Genomic DNA, 13,857 nt, shown 5'->3' on the forward strand with positions numbered 1-13,857 from the left:
ATGTGTATATGTATATATTGTGGAAACATGTTGTCCTTTTTCTTTAGGCTGTGTTTCCAGAGCCTATTATAAAACTACAGAATATGAAAATGGAAACAAGTGTCATGGTTTTTTCTCCACTCCTTTTCCCTTTGCTCTAGTGTTTAGTTTTTTTGTTTTTTTTAATTACTTAGACATTATTCGCAACTGGAACAGATCCTGCTAACTTTCCCCTACTTCTTTAAATGAAACACAGAGTGCATTCTTGGCCCTTGGTTTAGCATTTGCTGGCAAAGAGCCTTTTCCCCAAAGAAGTATGTAGCAATTGCAGAGTAATTTTTTATTATAGCTTTTGTGATTGAAGACTCTCACCTTAACTTTTCACACAAGTAACCTCCCCTTTGCGTGTGCTCATAATTTGCTCCAAAATGTTCCCCTTGGGTTGAAGTGGCCCAGGCTTGGCTTTACTACAGAGGAGAAGTTAGAGAAAATTCCATTGAGCTGTTTTGGTGGGTGAGGTGGTCAGCTTTAAAAATAGTTTTTAGGGGGTTTTTTTGCTGCTGTTTTCTACTGTGCCCAAAAGATCACGTGGAATTCAGTTTAGATGTGTGCACCTGGTGAGGATTTTGATTATTGTATGTATATATCAGATGAATAAAATAATCATATCTCATGGCTGAATGCATACCTCTGGGTATTTGAATAAGGCTTTGTCTATATTCAAGTTGCCACCGGTTTAAATTTGAGTTAACTGTTTTTCGTTAAATTGGTACGAAAGCCTGTGAGGGCTTATAGACTTTAAGGTCAGAAGGGGCCATCATGACCATCTAGTCCAGGGAAGGGCAAACTGTGGGCCGGATCCGGCCTGTCAGGGCTTTCAATCCAGCCTGCGGGATTGCCAGCCCTGTGGCGCAGCGGGGCTAAGGCAGGCTTCCTGCCTGCCCTGGCCTCGCACCGCTCCCAGATGTGGCCAGCACCACGTCCCTGCAGTCCCTGGGTGGGTGGGCAGAGAGCTCTGTGCTCTGCTCTCGCCTGCAGGCATTGCCCCCCGCAGTTCCCATTGGCTGGGAATGGGGAACAGCAGCCAATGGGAGCTTCGGGGGTGGTACCCGCAGGTGAGGGCAGCATGCAGCGGAGCACCTACTCCACCCCACCCCCAGGAGCCACTGCCGGACATGCTGTCCACTTCCGGATGCGGTGTGGGGCCACGATAGGCAGGGAGCCTGCCTTAGCCCCGCTGCGCGCCTCTGCCACCCCAGAGCCGCTTGAGGTAAGCGGCACTGGGCTGGAGCCTGCACCCCAAACCCGTCCTGCACCCCACACCCCAACCCCCTGCCTTGAGCCCACTGCCGCACCCCTCCTGCACATCAGCACCCTGCCCTGAGCCCCTTCCTGCACCCCAGCCGCTTGCCCTGAGCCCCTTCCTGCACACCTCACCCCATCCCACATCCCAGCCCCTTGCCCCAGCCCTACATTCATGGCCCTGCGTACAATTTCCCCACCCGCATGTAGCCCTCGGGCCAAAAAGTTTGCCCACCCCTGATCTAGTCTGACCTCCTGCACATCACAGGCCACAGAACCTCACCGACCCGCTTCTATGATCAGCCCACAACCTCTGGCTGAGATATGGAAAGTCCTCAAATCTTGATTTAAAGACTTAAAGTTACAGGGAATCCACCATTTACTCTAGTTCAAACCAGCAAGTGACCTGTTCCCCATGCTGCAGAGGAAGGTGAAAAACCCCCAGGGTCTCTGAATTCATTTTAAACCTGACTTACAGGGTTTTGCTCCTCTGTAGCTTAAACTAGCTTCAAATCATACCTCTAGTTAAATTGATGCAACTTTGAATACAGACAAGACCGAAGTCTTTTACTAAGTTTCAGTGGAGGGGGAGGGAACTGTTATAAATAGTTTGTTCTAATGATCTCTTGTTGATGGTTTGGGGAATCTAAGTACAGCTTATAGAAAAGGAGTACTAGTGGCACCTTAGAGACTAAGTACAGCTATGAATTCTGTTTGTTATTGGGGAGAGGCTATGCATATATGTATCAGACTGCAGGCTCCATTTTGAATATGGAGCTTGCCTGCCTTCTCTGTCTTTCTACCTCCATGTTCCAGTGAAATTCCAAGGTGATACAATGGAGGATCATTAAACCTTGATGGTCCTCTATTCACATAGAAGCCATAAGGGAGACAAAAAGAAAAGGTTTCAGAGGAACAGCCGTGTTAGTCTGTATTCGCAAAAAGAAAAGGAGTACTTGTGGCACCTTAGAGACTAACCAATTTATTTGAGCATGAGCTTTCGTGAGCTACAGCTCACTTCATCAGATGTTTACCGTGGAAACTGCAGCAGACTTTATATAAATAAATACAAATTTATATACAAATAAATTGGTTAGTCTCTAAGGTGCCACAAGTACTCCTTTTCTTTTTGCGAATACAGACTAACACGGCTGTTCCTCTGAAACCTATATACACACAGAAATCATGAAACAATACCTCCTCCCACCCCACTGTCCTTCTGGTAATAGCTTATCTAAAGTGATCAACAGGTGGGCCATTTCCAGCACAAATCCAGGTTTTCTCACCCTCCACCCCCCCACACAAATTCACTCTCCTGCTGGTGCTAGCCCATCCAAAAAGAAAAGGAGTACTTGTGGCACCTTAGAGACTAACCAATTTATTCGAGCATGAGCTTTCGTGAGCTACAGCTCACTTCATCGGATGCATGCCGTGGAAACTGCAGCAGACTTTATTTATACACAGAGAATATGAAAAAATACCTCCTCCCACCCCACTGTCCTGCTGGTAATAGCTTATCTAAAGTGATCATCAGGTGGGCCATTTCCAGAGACAAAGTTGGTTACTATCCAGGGCAAACCAGTTTCTCAAGTCTGAACCTCCCCAGGGAGGTAACTTAACAACAGATCACCTGGTGGAGGACTCTGATCATCCGATGAGGTGGATCTTACCAGACATTTTAGCAGCAGAGAGAAGAGTGATAGACTTTGCATCCGATGAAGTAAGCTGTAGCTCACGAAAGCTTATGCTCAAATAAATTGGTTAGTCTCTAAGGTGCCACAAGTACTCCTAGACTTTGCAAAGCTTCCAAACCCCTGTGTGTTAACTGCTTCAATTATCACACCTTCCTAAAGGGATAAACTGTAAGTCATATTGCTCACAATGTTGGAGTTCTGGGAAAGAGTGGGCTTTAGCCACTGGGGAGTTGAGGGGGAGCTGGCACTAGTCCCAGGTGGGGATATGGATCTCAGCTCTCAGGAAGGGGTTCTAGGAGGATCTGCACCCCAAGAGTGTGCCTAGAGACCCAAAGCTGGAGGCAGTGCCTGGGCTTTCCTCAGACTCAGGAATTTTGAGTGCATGAGCCCAGCATGTGGGCCCAAATTAGCAGCCTGTGGCGTGACCCTCAGGGGAACCCTTACAAGGGGCTGTGACATCCCTTCTGACCTTAAAATCTATGAATCAGTGAAAACATTTCTGAGCATGCTTCCTGGGAATGTGTTAAGTTGTATCAGTCTATTGAAGCCACACCCATTTCATTAGGTTGTTGGGGTGCTAGGAAAAATGCAGGTTCTCTGACCAACCTAACCAGGAGACATGGAGGGACAATGTGAACAAGGAGATGGTGAATGTTGCACACATGCACTTATAAATCCTCTCCCAAATCTCTGTCTTAACGCCGAGAACAGAATAAAATCGCTTGGGAATGATGGAGAGGGACAGTTGCATTCCAGTTTACCACAAATGCTAAGCTTCTGTTTAAAAATATTCTATTTCTGTCTTTTCCCATTGCTAAGATAGAACTGTCACAATACAAACTGATGCATTGCTACCCTTTTAACCCACTTATGCTGAGAACTGTCTCCATCCACTGACAGTGAAGGCATGAGCTCTCTCCTCACCCAACCCATTCACTAAAGTCCAGTATGATCCAGAGAGCTTACATGAGCTATTTGTGTAATGGCATTAAGTCAAGCAGTTTCTTTCCTGTTTAATAAATATAAACCAAGTGAACAACATACAGTTGGAATTCATGTGTTAAAATTAGGAAATGAAAATGTTGAGTTTTCATACTAGTGTTACCTTGATGGCATTACACATAGTGGCCAAATTCATGGCTCATGTGATTTCATTGACTATAGTGGCATTATTGTAGATATGAACTTGGCCATTTTGTATATTTAGGTCCATCTTTAATAGTCCAGTTTGCAATCAAAAGTATATGTGAGCAAAGCTGGCAAATGCATGTTCCTGTGCGTCCTGTAGCTGTGAGTCCTGTAACTTCATTTCCTGACTCCTGGGCTTTTTACATTTTTAACCTTTAATCTTCCATTAACTCATACTTTAATATAATTGCTTTTGTAAGTGACAAAGAAATAGGCTTATGTCCCAGAGCTAAACCTTGGCATGTCTGACTCATTGAATTGTGTAATAAAAGAGGAGAGAAGAAGTTAGTTCTGAACTAGAGGCTTTCTGTTTTAGTGCATTAATCCCCTGGTTTTAATTCAAATTATCTCAGCTGAAATGTGTGAACTGGCAATTTACATGGAGGATTTTAATTCCCTATTCAGTGTGGATCTAGTGTTTTAAAATGTTCCAGTGTAAAGGGCCATGCATGCAAATCTGATGGCAGGATCAGGGCCACAAACTGTAAGCTGTTCCTTATAATGTGTTAGTACAGAGCCAAGCACAATGGGACCCTGATCTTTATTAGGGCCTCTGGAAGCTACTAGTACTAGGGCTTCTTCTAATTGTTTTTTAAAGAAACAAACATTTTCCAGTCCTGAGCACTTCCTGGACACTATGGTGCTAATAAGCGATGGTCACATAAACACCACCCTGTGCCGGAAACCTACTGACCGCTATTCCTACCTACATGCCTCCAACTTTCACCCAGACCACACCACACGATCCATCGTCTACAGCCAAGCTCTAGGATACAACCGCATTTGCTCCAACCCCTCAGACAGAGACAAACACCTACAAGATCTCTATCAAGAGTTCTTACAACTACAATACCCACCTGCGGAAGTGAAGAAACAGATTGACAGAGCCAGAAGAGTACCCAGAAGTCACCTACTACAGGACAGGCCCAACAAAGAAAATAACAGAACGCCACTAGCCGTCACCTTCAGCCCCCAACTAAAACCTCTCCAGCACATCATCAAGGATCTACAACCTATCCTGAAGGACGACCCATCACTCTCACAGATCTTGGGAGACAGGCCAGTCCTTGCCTACAGACAGCCCCCCAACCTGAAGCAAATACTCACCAGCAACCACACAACAGAACCACTAACCCAGGAACCTATCCTTGCAACAAAGCCCGTTGCCAACTGTGTCCACATATCTATTCAGGGGACACCACCATAGGGCCTAATCACATCAGCCACACTATCAGAGGCTTGTTCACCTGCACATCTACCAATGTGATATATGCCATCATGTGCCAGCAATGCCCCTCTGCCATGTACATTGGTCAGACTGGACAGTCTCTACGTAAAAGAATAAATGGACACAAATCAGACGTCAAGAATTATAACATTCAAAAACCAGTCGGAGAACACTTCAATCTCTCTGGACACTCAATTAGAGACCTAACAGTGACAATTCTTCAACAAAAAAACTTCAAAAACAGACTGCAACGAAAGACTGCTGAATTGGAATTAATTTGCAAACTGGATACAATTAACTTAGGCTTGAATAGAGACTGGGAGTGGTTGGGTCATTACACAAAGTAAAACTATTTCCCCATGTTTATTTCCTTCCTCCCCCCCCCCCCCCCACACTGTTCCTCAGACGTTCTTGTCAACTGCTGGAAATGGCCCACCTTGATTATCACTACAAAAGGTTTTCTCCCCCCTCGTCCCCCCCCCACCCGCTCTCCTGCTGGTATTAGCTCATCTTAAGTGATCACTCTCCTTACAGTGTGTATGGTAACACCCATTGTTTCATGTTCTCTGCGTATATAAATCTCCCCACTGTATTTTCCACTGCATGCATCCGATGAAGTGAGCTGTAGCTCACAAAAACTTATGCTCAAATAAATTGGTTAGTCTCTAAGGTGCCACAAGTACTCCTTTTCTATTTTCCAGTCCGTATGTCACCTTTTTGCTACCCTCTGATGTCCCTTCCTCATCCTGTAAGAGTTTGTTTTCTGTCCATATTCTTCTAGTTAAGCTATTTTATTTGTAACATTTCTTGTGGACCTACTAGAACTTTCCTCCAAGCAATCTCTTGGGACTTTTCATGGGAGTATACTGTACTTTTCCTCTTTCAGGGTCTGTTACGATTCAAGATATTCAGTCTCTTTTCTCCTATAGCAAAGTGCTTATTTTTAATCTTCCTTCAACTTGCTTATTCCTTTCGTGTCTGGGATTGTTGACATCTCTGTCCCACTCACACATACACGTTCACACACACACACACACACACACTGGTCTACGCTAGAAGATTGTTATCTTAACAAAAATCCACACCCCTGAGCAGTGTAGGTAAGCCCACCATAGCCCTGGTGTAGACAGAATTCTTCGACCTAGCGACCACCTCTCGAGGAGGACTACCTATGCCGACGAAAGCACCCCTCCTATCAGCACAGGTAGTATTACACTGAAGCGCTACATCAGTACAGCGATGCCACGGTAGCATTTCAAATGTAGATAAGCCCCCGGGCACACAACCGTCTAATCCCCCCCTCCCAGAAACTTCACATGCTGCAAGGTCACAGGGTTCTGCTGGAGGCAGTGGCAATTAGAGCCGTACGGAAATTCAGCTTTGAACAGAATTCCATCCCAAATTCTCACACTGGCCAATTGATTTTTCAAATCTGTCTGAAGCTGAGTTTTTAGTTGCCTTCCCCATACCCACACACACATGCTCAAATACCAGTGGCATAGTTGCCCTGGCTGTTTTTCATTGAGTTCAGTTGGTGCCCTACCATGATCTGGGGGAGCAGATTCTACCCCATTCTGGTTTCTTACCCATGGGCACTGGTGCAAAATCTCCTTTTCTCCTTGAGTATAATTCCTGTACTATCCTCTCAGTGCCATTTTCCCTCCCTAATGAGAGACATCCCCAACCCCTTCTGTATTTCACTGTTGCTCCCACCTCAGCTCCTTTCCTCAAAACCGCCCTATTTCTTGTACACATGCAAGGTTGTCACTTGCTCTGGCATACAAGGAGCAACAAACGATGCAAGATCATCTAGAGCATGTTGAATGCATGCTATGCTATCTCAAATCCTTCGTCATTACACTTGCTTTTTCCTAGGCCCTGATCTTCTGCCCTTATTATGGATAAGAGGGTACATCAAGGCACTCTTACCCCTTCCTACCACATTTATTTGATTACCCTAGAATAGAAAACCTTTTTGACAAATCTCTGCTTATTTTACAGTTTATCTCTGGGTGACTGACCACCTTCTCCGTTGGCTTCCCATCGAAATATGAATAGTGAAGGATCTGATGTGTCTGGAAGGAAGGTGCCTGGGGTAGGGAAAGGAGTTCTTTACATTAAGCAAAGCACTTCCAAATAGGGACAGAAGCAAAAAAAACACTTCATCAAAATTTTAAAAAAAACAAAGAAAATCTTCTTTCTTTTCGGTTGCTGCTTCATAGATCTGTGAAGTAGACTAAAATACAAGTTAAAAGAAGAGCCCAACTTCTAAAAATCTGTCAGTTTATACAAAGTCCCTTAAAGCTATTTGTTTCCCAAATCTCATGCAGAATATTTTCAGTCTAACCTTTAATGGTTTTTACTTGACACTTTTATTTCCCATGTCTTTATGTTAAGTTATGGAATAGAAGAAAAAAATTAACTTGCCAGGTTGACCCCAATGTGGCAAGAGTTAAATGTATTGTATTGCTGAAAGAATTTTATGCTGTGAAAAGTGCTGGACTGACAGTCCTAGAGTTTGAAGTCCTTTCTTTACTTATAGATAGGCTTGGCAGAATTCCAGTTTTGTTTTGTGTAAATTCACCAGTTATATCAGGTTTTTTAAAACCTTTTTTCTGGTTTTTATTTATTTATTTGTTTACTTATTTTTAAATAAATGTTTGGTTTCACAGTGGTGCCGCAGGGGACTCCCTTTGCAGCAGGTGACACCAGATCCCTGCAGACACAAGGTGCAGGGGAGTCTTTGCTTGCAGACTATTACCAATAGATATTTTTTTCGTCGATTCATTGTGTCCGGTGAAATCAATGTTTACTGGCAACTAACGATTTACTTCGAATCCTGTGAAGCCTGTTCATAGAACATGCACAGCATGGTCAGCACCCAGGCAAGTTTACTTCCACTTCCATCAGTATGCCTCAAGGCAGTTCATTGATTTAAGTGGAACTGATGACTTGAGTAAAGGCTATATAAGGCCTATTATCTGATTGAATTTCATTTGGTTTAATTAGGATAGTTTTAGGGCGGGTTTAATCGTCAGCTTAGACCCACTTACACTTTTTTCAGGTATTGGTTGGTTAGGGTTACCTCATGTAAGGAAGGAATGACTGAGTGGATCAAAAGGAAAAGGAGTACTTGTGGCACCTTAAAGACTAACAAATTTATTAGAGCATAAGCTTTCGTGGGCTACAGCTCACTTCATCGGATGCATAGAATGGAACATATAGTAAGAAGATATATATACACGTACAGAGAAGGTGGAAGTTGCCATACAAACTGTAAGAGGAAGGAAAGTGATGTCTGTCAGGATCAGATATTTAAGACTGCCCATCTCTTTTTTTCTTTAGTGGTTAATAAACTGCCTTTTCACTTCCTGCTCTGAAGAATGTTGCTTTAACTGAGTTTTTATAGTTAATCTGATACCAAAGGTCATAAATATAAAAGACCATGGCATATATACTGGATAACATAATGTCTGAACACAACAAAATTCAAAGCACTAGTCGGAGGATGAAGAATTGCTCCCAATGCTTTTGTTTCAGAATGAGAGGTAAAACGCAGCCAAGTCACTGGATAAAAGTAAGAAGTGATGTGTAGCATATGATGGGTGAAGGAAGTAATACTTATAAATGGTGTTCAATAGAAAAACGAAGTAGAAAGATGTGGCAAGATCAGCCTATGGAAAGCTTTTGGTTTACATAACTGTTTGTTTAACCCTGCTGCTTTTGCAATACTGTTTAAAGTGTACCTGTAATAAAACAGGAGGAGATACATCCTTCCCAAACTCCTTTCTTCGGGAGGAGGGGGAAGCTGCCTTACCCACTTTGTTGTGATAGCTTTTCACGCTGAAAACTAGCAATTAGCATTAAGAGCCTGCTTAATTTGACAAAAGGAGGAAAACTGTAACACTATCCTTATCTAGTTGTGTTAAGGTGTTGTACGGAGTTCCAAACAATCTGTGTGCGGCTGTTTTGTTTGTCCTTGTTGTTATACCACAAAGGGAGGGTCAGGTTGGCATGTTGACTTTGACTTTAACTAGACATTTCCTTTCTTTTGCCTTAGATCCCATATACACTATAGCTATCTTGGGGATCCAGTTACAACACACACCCTAAAATGGTTACAACATGGTTCCCCCTTGCAATGTAAACGTGACCAAATTGTGTTTTAACAGAATCCTTGATCCATAGTACAGCCTTTGACTAAACAAGGCTGCAGTAGCCCAGTTAAGGGACACATGAAAAAACCCCAAACTCCTACTGCAAGACCAAACTGTATTAACTCTGTCTAGACAAGGAAAATAAGTTTGGGTTTGGGTTTTTTTCTTAAATCAACATAGTTGTCACAAGATAGCTAATCCCATTTGAAACACAAGGCCTCAGACAGTTGTGTTATAAGCAGTACCCGAGAAGTGGCTTTAAGGGTGTATACAAGCTTCTAGACTCAGAAGTTATTGGAGCATTTCTGCTTTGGCTCAGAGGCTCTTTTGGTACATATTCTGGTCTTTAAGGATTTTAATCAAGCTTAGAAGTTGCAAGAAATTACTATGAAAACACTTAACTGCTATCTTATGGAACTGAAGCCAGTGAGAGAGAACACAGCAGTATTACAGCATGAAAGGTAATTTTAAAGTTACAGAGACACCTTTGTTACTCAGTGGGGTATTAGTGAAAATAAACCAGAGCCAAGTTTGAAGGTGATGCAAATCCCAAATATGACTGATGCTAACACATGTTGGAAGAACTGTTATGCAGGTTTGAGTAAAAAATCAATATAAATGATCTCGTTCCACAGCTCTTACAGGGGTGAGGGCAAGCAACATACACGAAGGGTAGCCTTCTGTGCGCTAATTCTTTTGGTGGGTTTTTCATTTCCCATGAAAACTAAGCTTATACGTTGTATAATACATGCACAGCCATCTACCTTATTACTGTTTATAGAGGAGCATAAGAGTACACAGTGCTTTCAGAACAGGTAAGAAGGCCCTGGTTCCTTGCTCTGAAAGTGGGTAGTATAAATCCTGTAAATGCCATGCAGGTAACAGTGGCTCACATGCAAGGAGGAATGAAAGAAACCACAACGAGATCAGCAGAGGATGGTTTAACGGAAGAAGTGGGTTTGAAAAAGGAAAGGGCATATTCATAGATTCATTCAGCAATTCTAGGACCAGATGGGACCATTGTGATCATCCAGTCTGACCTCCTGCATAACACGGGCCAGAGAATTGCCCCAAAACAATTCCTAGAGCAGAGCTTATGGAATAAATCCAATCTTTATTTAAAAATTGCCAGCAATGGAGAATCCACCATGACTCTTGGTAAATTGTTCCAATGGTTAATTACTCTCACTGTTAAAAATTTACACCTTATTTCCAGTATGAATATCTTCAACTTCCTGCCATTGGATCAGGTTATACCTTTCTCTGCCAGATTGAAGAACCCATTATTAAATATTTGTTCAGCAGGAAGATACTTAGGCTATGTCTATGCTACAGACCTTACAGTGGCACAGCTATCCCGCTGCACCACTGTACGGTCTCTTGTGTTGCTGCTCTATGCCAACGAGCGGTGGTAGCCGTGTCGGCGGGAGAGCATCTCCCACCAACATAGTGCTGTCCACCCTGCTGAAATGTATGTCGGTGGGGGGGGTTCACACCGCTGATTGACAAAAATTTTACTGACAAAAGTGCTAGTTAGACAAAGTCTTAGACTGTAATCAAGTTAATCCTAACCTTCTCTTTAAGTTAAATAGATTGAGTCCTTGAGTTTATCACTATAAGGCAAGTTTTGTAATCCATTAATCATTCTTGTGGTTCTTCTCTGAACCCTCTTCAGTGTATCAACATCCTTCTTGAATAGTGGGCACCAGAACTGGACACCATATTCCAGCAATGATCACACCAGTGGCAGATACAGAGATAAACTAACCTCTCTTCCTACTCGAGATTCCCGTTTATGCATTCCAGGATTGCATTAGCTCTTTTGGCCACAGCGTTATACTGGGAGCTCATGTTCATCTGATTATCCACCTCCACATCCAAATCTTTTTCAGAGTCACTGCTTCCCAGGATAGTCCCTCATCCTGTAAGTGTGGCCTATGTTGTTTTTTTCTAGATGTATACGTTTACATGTAGCTGTATTAAAACGCATATTGTTTTCTTATGCCTAGTTTACCAAGTATTCCAGATCACTCTCTAAATCAGTGACCTGTCATCTTCATTATTTACCACTCCCCCAATTTTTGTCATCTGCAAACTTTATCAGTGATGATTGTGGTTTTTTTTCCAGATGCTAAATAGCGTAGGGCCAAGACCCAATCACTGCAGGACCCCACTAGAAACAGATCCACTCAATGACAATTCTCAGTTTATAGTTACATTGAGACCTATCAGCCAATTTTTAATCCATTTTGTGTGGCGTGTTAATTTAAATCATTCAAGTTCTTTAATCAGAATGTCATGTGGTACCAAGTCAAATCCCTTAAAGAAGTCTGACTATATTACGTCAATATGCAAAGGGAGGAAGCTATTCCAAGCCGAGGGGAATTGACTTCCGCCACACCCCAGAAAATGGCTCCGGAGGTTTTAGACTGTGCTGATGCAACAGCACAGATGCAACTTTGGATGTGGAAATAAAACACAAATGCAAGTGCAAGTAACTCTTGGATTTATATGTAGCATCAATGGTGCACAAACAATAGCACTTACGAGTGCACACAAAAATGTTTGAACATGCACAAATAGGACTGAATAGAGCCTCCTTTTGAAAACTCATTTGCCTTTGTACTTCAGTTTCTTCATCTGTAAAGTAGTCCTTGCTTACAGACAGCCCCCCCAACCTGAAGCAAATACTCACCAGCAACCACTCAACAAAAACACTAACCCAGGAAGCTATCCTTGCAACAAAGCCCATTGCCAATTCTGGCCACATATCGATTCAAGGGGCACCATCATAGGACCTAATCAAATCAGCCACACCATCAGAGGCTGATTCACCTGCACATCTACCAATGTAATATATGCCATCATGTGCAAGCAATGCCCCTCTGCCATGTACATTGGCCAAACCGGACAGTCTCTATGTAAAAGAATAAATGGAAACAAATCAGACATCAAGAATTATAACATTCAAAAACCAGTCGGAGAACACTTCAACCACCTTGGTCACTTGATTACAGACCTAAAAGTTGCGATCCTCCAACAAAAAAAATTCAAAAACAGACTCCAACGAGAAACTGCAAAATTGGAATTAATTTGCAAACTGGACACCATTAATTTAGACTTGAATAAAGACTGGGAGTGGATGGTTCATTACACAAAGTAAAAACTATTTCCCCCTGTTAATTTTCCCCCTACTGTTACTCATCTTCTTGTCAGCTGCTGGAAATGGGCCATCCTGATTATCACTACAAAACTTTTCTTCTCCTTCTGATAATAGCCCACCTTAATTGATTAGTCTCATCATAGTTGGTCTGGCAACACCCATTTTTTCATGTTCTCTGTGTATATATATCTTCCTACTATATTTTCCACTGCATGCATCTGATGAAGGGGTTTTAGCCCATGAAAGCTTATGCCCAAACACATTTTAGTCTCTAAGGTACCACAAGTACTCCTCGTTCTTTTTTTCGTAAAATAGGGATAATTTTTCATTAAGCTTCACGCTAACAGCGGGTAATTCAGCCTTGCAAACTGCACGCTCGCTCGCCTTGGGCAAATCATTTGAACAGGTAAACATCTTCTTTTTAATTCTTAAGTAGAGTTGGGCAGGTAAATTTTTTGCCTGATCTGATGTACGTTCATTTGGAAGGCTGGGATAAATTAATATTTGCATGATCTTTTTGCAAGAGGGCTGTTTACAAGCTATAGTAAGTTACAATAATAAATATGCACTTGTTTCCAAGGATTTCAAAGCCTTTTCCAAACATTGCTGTATAAACTCTAATTAGTAGCACTGTAACTTAAATGACTATGTACAGACATTAATTAATCTATTTTACCTGATTATAAGGTATTTTATTCATTTTATATCTAGATTTACCTGCATTCAGTATACTGTCTGTTATGCTTACTGTAAAATATTGGCATCCCATATAATGAAACATGAAGCTGAAATCATGGGAGAGATCATATGTTAAGCAGCTGCTTGCAATAATGAGTTTATACAATGTAATTTGGTCCCTCTGTTGGGACTTGATTTTGGTCTCATGCTTGAATCTTGGTAAATTGACAGCTGAGCTGACTGCCGCCTTCTCCTTCCATACTCCTCCTGTGTTGCCCTATCCAAATCAGCTTCACCTATTCAAAGATGATTTGGCACTTTAGTAAGCCCCCTGAATGATCAGGGAGAATCAATGAAGGTTTAGACAGAGGCGTACACCCTACAACCTGTCTTTGAGCCAGTCTGCCTCACATGGGTAGACATTAGCTGACCCGTGTGAAAGTTGTAAAATCCAGTTTTATGGCACTT

At 42.4% G+C, this 13,857-nt stretch overlaps 1 protein-coding gene across 6 annotated transcripts in view; it reads left to right on the top strand.

Annotated features, from left to right (window-relative positions):
• RNF24 (ring finger protein 24) overlaps positions 1–13,857 on the top strand; it is a 72,650-nt gene that overhangs the window by 26,212 nt on the left and 32,581 nt on the right. Inside the window, exon 1 of one of the 6 annotated variants that reach the window (XM_073342944.2) lies at positions 8,301–8,968. The exons of 4 other annotated variants lie outside the window; for them this stretch is intronic. Coding sequence is in view for 1 of the 2 variants with exons in the window: in XM_073342942.2 (XP_073199043.1) it covers positions 8,917–8,939 (23 nt within the window). In the remaining variant the exon portion in view is untranslated. Of the gene's footprint in view, positions 1–8,300; positions 8,969–13,857 lie in introns of those variants that run through there. One more of the 6 variants, XM_073342942.2, reaches the window with a different exon arrangement.

Source organism: Lepidochelys kempii, chromosome 4, assembly GCF_965140285.1.
Source record: "Lepidochelys kempii isolate rLepKem1 chromosome 4, rLepKem1.hap1, whole genome shotgun sequence".
Classification (NCBI taxonomy): Eukaryota; Metazoa; Chordata; order Testudines; family Cheloniidae; genus Lepidochelys; species Lepidochelys kempii.